This window comes from Aotus nancymaae, unplaced genomic scaffold, assembly GCF_030222135.1.
Source record: "Aotus nancymaae isolate 86718 unplaced genomic scaffold, 86718_ANA_hifiasm-v0.15.2.pri h1tg000031l, whole genome shotgun sequence".
Lineage (NCBI taxonomy): Eukaryota > Metazoa > Chordata > Mammalia > Primates > Aotidae > Aotus > Aotus nancymaae.
Genome location: NW_026988444.1, coordinates 5,948,710 through 5,963,472, shown reverse-complemented (window position 1 = coordinate 5,963,472; position 14,763 = coordinate 5,948,710). Strand labels below are relative to the sequence as shown.

Below are 14,763 nucleotides of genomic sequence, written 5' to 3'. Positions count from 1 at the left end.
TCACGCTGCCCTCCACCCACCCCTGTGCCGGCAAGCTTCCCCCTCCCCAGGGCCCCTGCCCACCCGATCCTGGGCTGGGCCTGCCTCCAGCCTCCTTCCTGCCTCAGAAAATAAGTTCACGTCAAGGCCCCTCCCCACGGACCTTGGGCCCGCCCTCAGCCCCACGCCGCTCAGGTCCTCGGGGTGGTCGCAAGTAGCCCGAGCCCACGACCCACAGACGTGTCGCCCAGCCCTGCCCACTCACCACTTGTCAGACTGCTCCCAGATGAGCACGGCCCAGCCCTCTACACCCACCCGGGGCTGAACTGCCCATCACCTCCTTCCTCCCCCGGGCCCTGGTCCCCTGCGTGTAGGAGCCACAGAGCAGGGCTCCCAGAGGAACAGGCTTCCTGCCCGCCACCCGCTGCACTCCCACCGCACAGCGTCCACACCCTCCCTCTGCCCCGGAAGAGGGAGGACAGCACGGGGCGGGGGCTGCGTGCAGAGGCCCCTCCACCGAGTGGTGGGAAGGACAGCCTGTGGGCGGAGGGTGGAGGATGGGCAGAGACGTAACTCCTGAGCGCTGCAGAACGCTCCTGGCCTGTGACCTGGTGGAGAGGCCTTCAAGAAGGTGTCAGGGAGCGAGAAGGCTTCACACCCCAGGGGCTCTTTGCACCAAGTGCGGTGGGCGCTGTGGGCTGAGGAGCAGTCCGAAGACTGGTAAAGGGATGGCGAGTGACTGAGACGAGGCTGGGCCTGAGCGGGCAGCTGCTTAGACGCACCAGGGGGCTGCAGGGGCAGGAAGAGGGCGAGGGACGAGGGCGAGGGACGGCTAAGTGAGAAATGCAGCATTTGGGGGGCAGGCGGTCTCTTCCTGTGGTCTCCACAGGGAAAACACCCTGGTGAGTGAAGCCAGGCAGCGGTGCTGGCCATGCTCATGTCGGGTGGGGACGGGGGTCTCCTCCTCCCAGGACCTGGCCTCTCTTCTCTGCAAGCCCTTGTCACTCTGGGGTCGTCATTCCTGCCCAGCCTTTCCCTGGGCCAGGCAAGGGTTTCAGGGGAGCCCCAGGCAGGTGGGGGGGTCCCTGGAGAGGTGAGGTCTGCAGAGCCTTCCCACGGCCTGAGCGTCGTGTGGGTCCCACCGTGAAGTCCCAGCTGGAGCCACCTGGGATTCCACTGGGGATGCCCCTGGCAGCTGCCGCCTTCTCTGGCCTCGTCCTTTCTGCCCAGTCGGTTTCACTCGGTGCCTTCCCCGTCCCAGGGAATAAGCAGGGCACGGCCGTGGGCCAGGGCTGCACGGTGCCCGGCGGAGCCAGGCTGGCCTCAGCAGGAGACTCGCTTCTCCTACTAGTGATTTTCCATCCGCCAGCTCCTTCCTTGCCTCCCCGGGCGCGGCCTGCCTGGGTGACCACGGACGCCTGCCTTCCCCAGGACGGGCTGGCTCGGTGGGTGGGGCTGGACGGCTCCCCACGGCAGCCCCCCTCACAGCGGGCTTCTGGACGGCTCCCCACGGCAGCCCCCCTCACACCGGGCTTCTGGACGGCTCCCCATGGCAGCCCGTCTCGTACCAGGCTTCACTTCCCAATTCCTGCAGCCCAGCAGGGCTAAAGCTACCCAACCCCGAGCTTCCTCAGAACTTTCACCCTGAGAACCCGCCCATCCCGCAGGGGACTGAGCTGGGCCCAGAGTGGCTCTTGGCGCCCCTACGTGGGGGCTGCAGCGACCAGAGCAGGACAGAAAGCCTTCCCAGCATGGGGTGCTGGCAGCAGCCAGGGGGCACCAGGTCCCAGCAGGGGTTCGGCCCCAAGGCCCGCAGAGGCTCTGAGTGCGGATGCCAGGCTTAGCAGGGGGACACACAGGGACCCCTGCAACATTCTAATTCCAGATCAACCACAGTCAGTGTCCGTGTGCTGTGCAGTCAGATGTGAACTTCAGATTCATGCCAACAGCTGGGCATCCTGCATTTTCTTTGCCACCCGCTGCAGAGTTAGGCCGTGAAGGGGAGGCCACAGGGGCAGGGCACGGCTCTGGGAGTCAGGATGCGGGTTTGTCCTGTGTGGTGAGCATCGGTGCTCCATCCTGAAGCCCAGACCACCCATGTCAGCACGGAAGCAGCTTCCCCACAGAGGCGTCCGCATAAAGGGCGTCTGGTCTTGGGCGGCTGGACTCTGTCTGAGAGCCTGGCTCCTGCGGTTCCTCCGTCCACTGAGGACCTGGACCAGGCGTGGCCGAGCTTGCTCAGACCGCACATCGGTGCCAAGCACGTCTTCTCAAGCCCTGAGCGGGCCTGGCAGGTTCGCTGGGCACCTTGGCTGAGTCGGACCACCCTGTCCTGGAGAGAAAGGCCCGCTGCCTGCCGCAGAAGGGTGTCCTTCCGGGAGCACCGCAGGTGCTGGTGGTGGGTGTGGACCTCAGCTGTAGGCTCCCATCTTGGTTCTTTGGCGTCCCTGAGGCTGCACAGAGTGTGCCCGTGTTCCCGAACAGGTGGCAGGGCTGGGGGGTGGGGGGTGTGAACGCAGGGTCAGTCGGCAGCGTCCTGGCAGGGCTCCTGGCATGTGGCGGTGTGGGGGCTGCTTACCGTGGCTGGCTGAGGAATGGCCACCTCCTAGTCCACAGAACCTGTGAACAGGACCTTATAAAGCACAGGGCGGGTGTCGCCTGATGCGGCAACAGACTGCGTTTCGGGTGAACTGAGGCCTGTGGGATGAGATTATCCGAGATGCTCTCCCCAGTGCCCTTGTAAGAGAAGCAGCAAGACAGCACAGCTGCCCCAGGAGAGGACCACGCGAGGACGGAGGCCACGGACATGGAGAGACGTGGCCAAGGAACGCCGCTGCCCCGGAGCTGGGAGGGGTGGGAGCAGCGCATCCCGGGAGCCTCCGCAGGAGCTCAGCCACGCAGCAGCGTGCTCTCAGGCTCCGGCCTCCGGAGCCATGAGCATTCACTTCTGTCATTTTACGTCTGCCGCGGTCCCTCGAAGCCCCGGAAACAGGCCCGCACCGTGGGCTGCAGCTGTGCCGAGCCCCCACGGTTCAGGGTGTGCCCCCGGTCCCTCCCCAAGGTTCAGCCCAGGGACTCTGCTCAGGCCGGAATGTCCTTCCCACCCCGCCTTTCCCAGCACATCTGGGACTTCCTGAAATACAGGATCCGAGCTGGCCTGCGCTCTGCTCCACGGAGAGACTGAATCAACACCCATGCGCGCATTTGCGGTTGCCCCGGGTGCCAAGGAGCCCCTTCGTGAGTTGCCGAGGCCCCGTGGCACGTCTGGCCTCTCTGACCCTTCCCACCCTGACCACACTGCCCTCCTGGGGTCAGAGTTGGGGTCTGGGGTGCACTGTGGCTGGTGCTGTGGCTTCTGGAGTACTTGGCCCCTTTGTGGTCTAAGCTGCCCAGCTGTCCAGGGAAGGCGCCAACATCCCCTCTGTCAGCAGTCACTCTCCTCTCTCTGCCGAGGGCGGGTCCAGCTTCCCAGGGATTTCCTGGTGCGGTCACATGCTCCTGTGAGCCAGGCATTGTCTGGCTCTGGGTACACCGAGGAGTGGACGTCGCTCCAGCCACAGCGAGCTCACCATGCCATTCACCACCCCCCAGAGGGGCCAAGGGGCAAGGATAGGGCCTGGCCCTGGAGGCTCTCACCTCAGCCAGGCACAGATGCAAAGAGCGGGGTCTTGGGACAACCAGTTGGGTTCAGCTCAGGAACTGGCTGGAGCCAGTTAAGGATAGGACAGGGCAGCGGCCAGAACTGAGAAGGGGGACAGCCAGGTGGAATCTCCTGCCGAGGGGGGTCCTGGAATCCCCTGGCCTTGGGCCCTTGGTATTGACAGCAGTGGGAGAGGGGTTTAGGGGCAAAGGAGGCTGCACAGCCTGGGGCTGTCCCGAGGGAGAGGGGCCTGCTCTGTGGCCGCCGGCGGGAGCAGCTTGGCGGCTGAGGAGCCCAGCGCTTCTCATGGCTCAGCCTGGGCACTTGGGGTAGATTGGGGGGGTCTCCTGGGTGAGTTCAGATCACTGGGGAGGTTTCTGGGAGGTGCAGCTGGGACACCGAAGGGGTCATCAAATCACAGATGTCGAAGACAAGTCTCAGACAGGCAGACGAGCTCCCTGGGCTGCTGTGGCCGAGGGTGAGGGGCAGGACAGGGCTCTCCAGGATGCAGGGTCCAGTTGCCCTGCAGCAGCGCCCAGCTCCCCGCAGGTCAGAGTCCCGTGGAGATGGAGGACGGTGGCACACGGCTGTGCGTGGGGACCTAGGCAGGCCGTGGGTGAAGGCCCACGATAAATGGGTCCTTGAACCTGAACGGCTGCCCTGGTGAGGGGCACACATGCTCCAAGCAGCTCCAGAGAACAGGAGTGGGCCAAGCTGGGGGAGGAAAATCTGTCTCACCTGACCGTGGGCTGCCCTGTGAGGTGGTGAGCTCCCTGTCCTGGGAGGCATGGAAGCAGAGACCTGCTCACTGGGCTGCAGCCCCTCACAGAAACTTCCAAGCACCAGGAAGTGAGTGGCTTCTGCCCCCTGCCCCACTCCTCCTGGGGTCCTGGTTCTGGCCACAGCTCTGACTCAGGTGCAGCAGCTCCCCAGGGGGTGAGAGGCCCGCATGTGGTCGCATCTCCCCGACGCCGGTGTGGGGCTGTCTGTACGTTCACTGTTTGCAGACACCCCTGTGGCCGAGCGCTGATGCACACGGCCAGCTGGCAGGGCCAAGGGGCGGTGGGGCGGCTCCCTGCTGGTTGGGACTTGCAGGGAGGCGGGCGGGGCCAGCAGGGTGCCTGGCGCAGGTGCTGGAGGGGGATGGTGGGCCGGGGTGGAGCCTCGGAGGCTGCTTCTCTCTGCAACTAGATGAGCTCCAGCTCCCAGGCAGGCGGGTGCCAGCTCCTCTCAGGTTGGAGGCAGGGTGGGGCGGGGTGGGGTGGGGACGGGCAGCCCAGGGGTCCCAGGCCCAGATGGCTGGACGTGCAGCTGGCTCAGAGGCAGGAGTCACGCCCGAGCTGCGGTCTGTGCAGGTGTGAGGCGTCTTCTTTTAAGCCGGGCACGGGTATCTCGGGAACACTGCAGAGACGTGGCCTCCAGCTTCCCCACCCTCCAGGCAGCCTTACAGAGGCTGGGCTCCCCCGCAGCCACCGCCCTGCCCCCCTTTCTCACTGAGCAACGGGGGTGCCTTGGGTTCCTTCCCATCTGGCAGGGAGGCTGGGGCAGGAGGGCTTGACCCAGAGACCTGCCCCGGGGCTGGGGATAGTGTGGGCGGAGGCCCATCAGGAACCCACACAGGCTCCCCTCCCAGGGACGCGCAGGCCAGCCGCAGTATTCCTCCAGGGACCCCAAGCCTGGCTGGGACAGGAGTCTGCCTTAGGCCTAAGATGAGAGAGCTCTTCTGATAGGAGGGAGGAGGGCCTTAACCAAGCCCGACCTCCGCCTGCCCCGGCCCCTGTGACATTCCCAGTTGCTGGGGACTGACTCACTCCCACTTCAAAGGCCTTAAATAGTTCAGGTATTTCACCTGCTGGCAGTGCCACCACCCTGGAATCCTGCTCTGCGGAGCCGAGGCCCCACCTGCAGACCCAAGGCTCACCTGGGCGGCCGCCTCCTCCCAGCCCACCTGCGCTGCCGGCCTGCGGAGTCCTCCTCGGGGGCCATCGGCCCTCACCTGCCGCTGCCGACGGGATGCCCGCCCCCGCCGCCCCCGCCACCCCCGCCGCAGCCACGGCCGTGCAGGTGCCCCTGTGGCACCACTACCTGCAGGCCATCCGGTCCCGAGGGGCGCCACGAGCCCAGGACTTCCAGCGCGCAGAGAACGTGCTGCTCACGGTGCTGGAGCGCGTGCATGCCCTGGACCCCCGCTTCGTCGTGGACTACTCCCGAGGCCTGGAGGCCTTCCAGTTCGCCCTGCGCTCCTCCGAGGACCCGCTGGCCATGGAGGTGCCCCTGTGGGTGGACGCCGAGGCTCTGCTGATTGAGGAGCCAGAGGCCGCCCAGCCGGGGGATGGCCCCGAGTTATGCCGCCTGGGTGTGCCCGGGGAAGGGGCCGGCCTGGAGCGGTGGACCACCGACGATATCTTCACTGCCTCCTCGGAGGGGGACGCCAAGTGCCGTGGACACATTGTGCCCAGCAAGGTCCTGTGTGTCCTCAGGGACCTGCTGGTGGCGGCCATCGTTCACTGCAAGCACCACAGCCTCATCGCGCCAGGTAGCGGGCGAGGCCCGGTCCGCACGTGTCTGTGCGTTGAGCGGCTGCTGTGTGGTGGCCACGGAGCCGCACCTGCCCGCTGTGGGTGTGTGTGTGCAAGCGTGTGAGTGCGCACGCGTGTGATTACTGCGTACCCGCGCACAGGGTGGCAACCGTCCTCTGTGGTGACTGCAGCGCAGGCGTGTGTGCACGTGTGTGGTCACTGTGCGTTGGGGCACGGAAGTCGGGAGACCCCTCTTAGGTCCTCCAGCTCCGAATGCCTCTGAGAAGACGGATGCTGTGTCCCGAGTCATGTGTGTCTGCCCTGGGGTTTCCACGGAGCCACTTGTTCAATGGCTGGAGTCTGGGGCAGCCGCTTTGCTGGCATACTTGCAGGAGGGTCCCTCACAGGGCTCTGGGCAGGTGGCTCTGTTGCCAGTCACGGCCTGTGACCTTGAGGCCGTCCCATCCCCACTTCCAGTGCTGGACGTGTTGTACCAGGTGGGAGGGGTGTGTGTGTGCGCCTGCCCGCATGCACGTGAGTGCAGGGGTGTGAACGCGTGTGTATGTGTGTGTGCGTGTGTGTGTGTGTCTTATCAGCTTATGGCTGAGCTGCCTGTTGGTGTCGTGAGCCCGAAGTGGGCAGGGGCTTCCACGCGGGCAGGGGCTGGCCTCAGTCCCTCCTCTGGGGCCTTGCTGATACAATCCAGGGTGAGTCTGAGCCCAGGGCTCCTTCCGCAGGGCTGCCTGGATGGCGAGGGCAGCTGGGAGGACAGGGCTTGGCCTGTGCAGGGGCCAGGATGACAGGCACCCTGAGTGGTGCAGCCATCCTCCGGGGGGTCAGATTGTCCTGGAGGGGAACTGGGGACTGGAACAGAATGTCCTGCTTCCCTTGGGAGGGGACAGGCTTGTCACGTGTGTCACCCCAGTCCTCACAGGGCTTTGTTGCCTTGAATCACCTCCCCGGTATTTATCTGACCCTCGTGTCCACCGTGAGGTCAGTGGGTGGGGTGGTCAGCTCGCCTTCCCGAGAGGCCGTGACGTGCAGAGGGCTGCCCTGCACTGGGGCCAGCCTGGAGGCAGGGCACCTTCTGTGGGTTCTCGGGGAGGGTGTGCTGCCATCACACACAGCCAGGCCTCCTGTCTGCACCGGAGAGCCCAGAGGGTGGATTCGAACAGAAGCCTCACCAGAGCTGTCTGGTTTCCTGGGGTGAATGATGGGCCTGACTTCGGCGTGTCAGCCTCTGGTGCTCCCAGCAAGCCTTCCCCCTGCCCCCAGCCCCAGCATCTCCCGAACCTCTAATCATGCCGGCCGTGGGGTGGGGATTTGTGTCTTCTTGCCGGAAGTCACCTGGCCCTGTCCACTGCGGCCTAATGCCCACCTGTGAGATGGGTCTACCCGCTGGGGTGAGCAGGAGGCCATGCCAGGCGCTGGGTCGTCAGGATTCAGGCTAAGCTGCTCACACCCCAGAGTGTGCCCTGAGGAAGCAGATCGATACTGCAGGCCGTGTGCACGGCCTGAAGCTGAGCTGGGCTGGGCGGCAGGGACGTTCCGGCGTTGTTTCCTGACACTTACCTTAAAAGGGAAGCGGTAGCAGCCCAGGTGACGGGGTCAAGCTGTCCCCACCCTGGGAACCGGTGAGGCCAGCCCAGGGCTGGTACAGGAGTGGCTGCCTTCCTGTCTGCCTGGTCACAGGCAGGAGCGTGTGTGGCCGGGCAGACGAGGTGTGTAGCCCCCAGAGGCACCTCTAACTGGCTGCATGGAGGGGCCCCTCCTTCTCTCTCACTGATGGGAACTGAGGCCCCCGAGGGATGGGCTGCCTGGGCGGCAGGGCCAGGGTTGCCTTGGGGTGGGTCCCAGAGGGGTCCCCAGAGCTGCCCGACAGGAGACTGTGGGTGCTGAGGGTCCGCACAACGGGGCCAGGCTCTCTCCGGAAGGCGGCGGGATGGTGGGAATGCAGACCCCGTGCTCACTCACAAGGGGGACCTCTCCCAAGGCACAGGCCAGGATTCCCAGGGACACGCCAGCATGCTGCCTGGGCCCACTACCTCTGACCCGGGCACCGTGGCCAGGCAGCCTGGGGAGGGGAGGGGCGGCCTCTCCTCCGTCCCCCGGGCCCATGTCTGCGCTCACCCTGAGTGTTATGTCACCCTCCTCACTGTCCTCACTCTCGGGTATTTGTTTGTTTTGGGGGCGGGTAGGGCGACTGTGGCAGAGGCTAGAGGGCCCGGGACGTGCCAGAATCCCCCAGCCCCAGCCCCCTCATGCCCCGGAACGGCCCCTCTGGGGCTCTGAGCTCCGAGTTAGGGAGGAGGGCACTGAGCTGGGCCCCGGGGTGGGGTCTGAGTGAGGAGTGGAGTGGGAAGCTCTTGACCAGAGTGTGCCGCCTGTGGGGTGACAGAGGCCATGGGGCTCTTGGGCAAGGGATCTCTGGGAAGCACGGGACCCAGGCCTGGTCAGGAAGAGCGGCTGGGCTTGGGCGCCGTGAATCTGCTGGCCTGGGCAGCCCCGAAACGGGGTGGCTGAGCCGGGTCGCTACTGCTGGCCGCCATGGCCTCATCTCTCCACGGGAGCTGAGCCTGGCCTGGGCCTGTCCCTCCCTCCCCAGCTGGTCCCCTAGACCCGGGTGCCACATGGCTCCTGTGCACGCAGTGGTTTGGGTGGCAGGGAGCTCTCAGGGAAGCTTCCAGGGTCGGGGGCACGGGGGAGAAGCTCTGGGGAGGAGAGGCCCAGCCTGGTTTCACCCTCTCCAGCTCTGGGGTGGGAGCCCTGCTGGCCCCAGCCTGGACTGCTCCTACCTCCTTCCCCACAGAGAAGGCAGCAGAGACGCCCGGCCATTGTCAGGAGGTGGGAGGCGAGCTGAGGCCTGGGGCTTTGGTAGCAGTGCTGGGGCAAAGCGGGCAGGCTCAGGAAGGCCTGGGTGGGCACAGCAGGCAGGGCCCTGGGGTGTGGGTTGAGGGCGGTGCCTGGCGACAGAAGACCTCACGTAGGACATTGCTGTCATTACTGACAGTTGTGCCCAGGACTGTCACTGCTGGGCAGGCATGCTGGCCAGCTCCTCACTCAGCTGAGGTCCAGGGATGGACACCGGTATCCGGGGTTGGGGGCAGGCCAGCAGAGAAGCCTGCAGGGGAGAGGTGATGAGGGGCAGGGGCCAGGTCGGCAGCAGGAGGGGCCTGGGGAGCGTCCTGGGCGGGGGAGGCAGGTCGAGGGGCCGGCGTGACCTGGGTCTTTGCAGGTTCGCTGAACGCGGCCAGCCTGAGGGAGGAGCAGCTGCACCTGTGCTTGCTGGTGTCCAGCGGCTGGAGGACAGTCAGCTTCCACGTGGTGCCCGTGGTGAGAAGGAGGCTTGGGGTTCCTGCGCTGGAGGGGGCCCAGCAGATGCCTGGATTCCCCGAGGGCAGCCTGAGAAGGGTCCTCAGCCAAGGCGTGGACCTGGTGCCGGCCAGCGCCCAGCTCTGGAGGTAGGCTCACCCTCCTGGTCACAAGGTTCTCGGGGAGCAGGCAGGAAGGGGCCAGCACCCCGATGCTGCCCTGGCCCCAGTCAGGAGGATCTGCAGGCCCTCTGCCTGCCTCTGCCCCCATGGGCATGTGTGTTCCCCTGAGATTGCTGGGAGGATGGAAATGTGTCCTCTCCTGAGTGGGAGGGCGCTGGTGGCATCTGATGCTGGGTGATGAGAGACCTGGAATTGTGGGCGCCGGCCCTAGATGGGACCTTTCATTACCCAGCTTTTGCTTGGGGCAGGAAGTCGCTGAGAGGTCAGGCAGCCCGTCCAGGCAGGGCGGGTTCCCAGAGAAGCTGGGAGTGTCCCCACATAGTTGAGGTACATCCACATTGGTGTCTGTGAGAGGGAGGAAAGGGGCACTGGACAGAGGCTGAGCTCCCCTCAAGACCCCTAGCCAACGGCCAGGGACCACGCCCCATCCAGATCCCACATCGCTGCAGCAGCCGCTGGGGTGGCTCACCCCTGCCCCCCCACTTGCTGGAAGGATGGTTGGATCCACACTCTGTCAGGGGAAGGCTTTGCAAAGCTGTCATGCCCCTCCTGTGGTTTTCTCCTGCAAGGAAAGGCTCAGCGGAGCACCAGTGACCTCCCACCCCTGCCCTGCGTTTCTGCTGACCCCTGAGCGTGGAGCGGGGGTGGCATCGAGGCTTGTGGAATGGCTTCCCGCCTGCCCAGGAAGGGGAAGGGCTGGGCGGGCAGAGTCATCTTTGCAAGTAAATGGGAGAATGACATTTTTGGTGCCCCATGTCCTGCAGACTTGGGAGGGGGACACGGCGTGTGACTGTCCCCTGTTGCAGCTCTGTGAAGGTTGTGGTGTCAGGCCCCGCCCCCAGCCCATCTAGCATGTGCACAGCAAGCCCCCTGGTGTGAGCTGCTCTGAGCTATGGGTCTGGGTGATGTGGGAGTGGGGAGCAGAGATTCTGAGCCCCTGTGTGGCTGCCCCTGGAGGCTGCTGCCCTGGGCTTCTGGAAGGGGCCGTGGGTGGAGCTGTCACACCCCCCGGGTTGGGTGGCTGCGACCTGGGCAGGCCTGAGAGGCACCTTCCTGTCTACACAAAGGGCCCAGATGGCCTGGAGGCTCCTACGCCCCCTGAATTCAGGGCCAGGGAGTCTCCATGAAAACCAGGCGTGCACTGCACAGCTGGTGAACGTGGCTCCTGAGAAGCCCGGGGCCGGGGCCGGGTCCCACTCGCAGGCGCAGCGCAGCGCGGCCCCAGCCTGGGCCGGAGCCTCCAGGGCTCAGAGCTCCCCACACCGGGGGCCAGCAGCAGCGGGACTGACCCAGTGCGTCTGTCTGGGCCCCAGGACCTCCACTGACTACCTGCTCACCAGGCTGCTGGGGGAGCTGGGCTCCCTGCAGGGCCATCGCCTGGACAGTCTCTCCATCCTCGACCGGGTGAACCACGAGAGCTGGCGAGACGGTGGCCGGACCGACGGCCTGACCTTCGGCCATCTGAAGGTACCGGGAGGGGCTTCGCAGGTTGTCCATCACCGGGGCCCTGGGGTAGGTGCACCTGGGCGTGTCCCTCCTGCCAGCCCTGATGGCGGGCAGCTGGAGTCAGGAGGATTCTGAGGACCTGCCCAGGTTCTGAGGAGGCGAGGTCGTGGCTCGTGAAGGTCGTGGGGATGTGGCCGCAGGGGCTGGTACCGCCAGCCGGCCTTTGCCGTTCCCGGGCCTCGAGCTCGGAGGCTGTCCCGGCTTGGGACACTGTTGGGAGGAACCTCAGCGAGGGGCCTCCCAGAGCCGGGTGTTCCTGCCCAGCGAGCTCCTCCCAGCGTCTGGGAATGTCACCCGGCAGGGACGCCTCCCTCTGGGGGTTCCCAGGAGAGTCTCCAGGCACCCTCCCCCCACCCCGCTTCCTGGGCTGCAGAGATATTCTGGCACAACTGTGTCCTCCTGGGGCTTTGTAACATCAATGCCAAGAAGGATAAGGAATAGGCAGGGCCGGGACTCCAGCCCACCCCAACCCCGGGAAGCAGGTGGGGCTATGCTGTCTTGGGGTCTCAGCTCGGCTGACTCCCCTCTGGAGTGTGTGGCCGACCGGGCGCTGCTTCACCTGGCTCCGTGTTGAGGGAGAGGTCCCCAGGTGACCTCTGGCCTCGGGTGGCCTCTGGCCATGCCCCCTCAGGCTTCCACCTGACCCGGAGCTTTCAGCATCCCTTAAGGTTGGATGTACAGTGGTCCCCAACCACAAACTCAACCGCAGGGTGAGGGGGCAGTGGAAGAGGAAAAGCCCCTGTGAGACAGGGCCTGGGGCAGGAGGGAGGACGAGGGCCTCTGCAGGCAGCACAGGCCTTGTGGTTCAGGCCAGGGGTGGTGAGCACACAGACCATCACCGTGACAATGCCTTGGGCCTGTTGGGTTGGGCTGCAGGGGGTGAGTAGGAGCTCAAAGGGGCCAAGGAAATGAGAGAAAGGCCCAGAGGATGCTGGGAGCTGCAGAGGCCCCCAAGGGAGGTCCTAGAGGGTGAAGATAGGGGCTGGGGATGGGACCCCAGGGTCAGGGCCAGGCAGGAGAGGAGGGAGAGGGGTTTCATGCCTTTGGGAGCCAGCAGGCTGGGGCAGCGGGTGGGAGGGGCCTGGGACTCCAACTGGGACGTGGAGGGGAGGCCGCAGGGTAGGGAGAGGTGTGGGTGGGAGCAGGGAGGGGCAGCCGGGGTGAGGGAGGCTGACCCTGCTGTCCCGCAGATGGTGCTGCTGTGGGCCTCCGCGCTCTTCCCGGCGCCCGAGGACTGGGCGGAGCTGCAGGGCGCCGTGTACCGCGTGCTCGTGGTGCTGCTGTGCTGCCTGGCCACGCGGACGCTGCCCCACTTCCTCCGCCCGCAGCACAACCTGCTGCAGGGCAGCGGCCTGGACCTCGGCGCCATCTACCAGCGCGTGGAGGGCTTCGCCAGCCAGCCCGAGGCGGCCCTGCGCATCCACGCCACCCACCTGGGCCGCAGCCCCCCGCCGCGCGTCAGCTCCGGGCTCAAGGCGCTCCTGCAGCTGCCGGCCAGCGACCCCGCCTACTGGGCCACCGCCTACTTCGACGTCCTGCTGGAGAAGGTGGGTGCTGGCCGTGGGGGTCTTGGGCCGGCCCAGGGGTGCAGGAGGGTGGGGACACAGCCCTGGCCCAGCTCCTCGCCCACTCTCTCCTGGATCGGGGGCCCCAGGAATGCTGAGGCCAGATCAGGGCTCCATAGATGGCGTCTGCGGGGACGTGTGATGTGTGGGGATCACACGGGCCGTGGGGGTCCCCTCGCTGGTGGCCTCACAGGGCCCGGAGCTGCTCCCTGGAACCAGGGCAGCGAGTCTGACCCTGCCTCCGTTTCCCACCAGAGTCGTCCCCTAGCGCACGCTCAGTAAACAGTCCCTCAGAGGCCCAGCTGCCCACCCCGGAGCTCCATTCCTCACGAAGGGCTATGACCTCACCTGGGCCTCACAGGGACCGTTTCCTGCTCCTTGGGCTCAGGAATCCACAGCCATGCCCCTTACCACCCTGTGTCCCCTGGGCCACTTCTCACGGGTGCGTGGAGGCCCCAGCAGCTGCCCCACCCTGTGCCCCAGGCTCTGCCACTTCTGCCAAGGAGCCTGCCCAGGGTCCACCCTGCTCCTCGCCCAGGGCCCAGCTCTCACCCCCATCCCAGGAGCAAACACGGCCTCCTTCCAGGGCACAGCGGGGGCTTCTCCACCACCCTCCCCATGTCCTGGCGGCGGTGAGGCCCCAGAACAGCTGCTCTTTGCTGGGGGTCTCTCATCCTATTCCAGCAAACTCCTGCCCGTGGAGATGCTGACGGCTCTGGGGTCTCCTCCCCTGCCGACACATAAGAATTGTTACCCCAGAGCCTGTAGATGGGGGGGCAAGGGCTGTGCTCTGAGCTCTCAGCGGTCCTGTGTGGGCAGGGGCGGCGGCGGGGTGTTCACCAGAGGCAGCCTTCAAACAGCACCCCGTGGGGCCTCCTCTGTGCAGACCCAGGTCAGGGACGCCTGTGTGTGATGTGGGGGTTGGGGAGGAGTGGAGGCTGGGGGATGCCCGTCCAGGCAGATACCCGAGGCAGGAAGGCCAGGTGGGACCCAGGGAGGGCCAGTTGTTCCATGCTGTGCTCTCGGCCCTGAGAGCCTATGACGGGCTCCAGGGGTCCCAGTAACCCTTCTGCCCCCAACCTGCCTACAGTTCCGGGTCTTCAGCATCCAGGATGAGGACCGCATCTCTGCCATGCAGAGCATCTTCCGGAAGACCAGGACTCTGGGCAGCGAGGAGAGCTGAGCTGGGCCGCCTGGCGTTGGCCGCCCGTTCACGGCCACCCCACACACTCTGCACCGCACCGTGGGAGGTCCCGGGGCATTTGGGAGAAGGAATGGGCTTCTCATGGAGGGGGTGGTGGAGGGATTTTGTCCCCAGGAGTGGCCTCTGAGTCTTTCAGTGCCTGGTGAGGCAGGGCAGGCCTCCTGGAGCACCTCGTCCCGGGGTGAGGGCCTGGAGGCGGGTGCCACGCTTTCCACGTGGTACCTGTTGACCCAGCCACGTGGTGTTGACAGGAAAGCGGCGTTGGCTGAGACCTGGGGCTGAGCGCCTGGCCCTGCCTGCGCCGTGTGCCGTTCCTTGCTGATGAAATGCCGTGTATTTGGTCTTGAATAAATGAACGTGCGGGGTATACGCAGCAGAAAAGATACTCTCACTTCTTGTGTATCTGTGTGGAAAACACTTCCCCTGGAAGTAGAAGAGACCCATGTCAGATGGATAATTCTGAGTCCTCTCCATTCTCTGCGAGTGACCCCCTTCCCCAGGCATCCCCACCTCCTACCCTGTTCTTAGAGCAAACTCAGGCCGGCAGAGGGTGCACACACAGCCGCGAGCCTGCCCGCCCAGCACTCGTCCCGTCTGCGTCCCCCCGTCCCTGGGGAAGTGGCCCCTGATACGGTTTGGATCCGTGTACCCATCTCATGCTGAACCGTACTCCCCAGTGTTGGCGGCGGGGTGACGGGATCACGGGTGGGTTCTGCTGTTCCTGTGACGCTGAGTTCTCCTGAGATCTGGTTGTCTGAGAGTGTGACACACCTTCCCCTTCAGTCTCCCCCCTCCCGCCACGTGAGACGCGCCTCCTTCCCCTTCACCTTCCACCACGATTGTCAGTTTCCTGAGC

The 14,763-nt window shown here is 65.7% G+C and overlaps 1 protein-coding gene across 2 annotated transcripts; it reads left to right on the top strand.

Annotated features, from left to right (window-relative positions):
- The first annotated feature begins 5,477 nt into the window (after positions 1-5,477).
- MAB21L4 (mab-21 like 4) lies at positions 5,478-14,545 on the top strand. Of its 2 annotated transcripts, none has more exons than XM_012465061.3 (5): positions 5,478-6,155; positions 9,374-9,599; positions 10,946-11,099; positions 12,329-12,685; positions 13,794-14,545. In XM_012465061.3, exons 1-5 carry the CDS (start codon positions 5,633-5,635, stop codon positions 13,884-13,886), a joined length of 1,353 nt encoding a protein of 450 aa, XP_012320484.2. In that variant the 5' UTR covers positions 5,478-5,632; the 3' UTR covers positions 13,887-14,545. The 2 variants fall into 2 exon arrangements, with proteins under 2 accessions (XP_012320484.2, XP_012320485.2); XM_012465062.2 differs by lacking the exon at positions 5,478-6,155 and adding an exon at positions 9,142-9,225.
- The last annotated feature ends 218 nt before the right edge of the window (positions 14,546-14,763 follow it).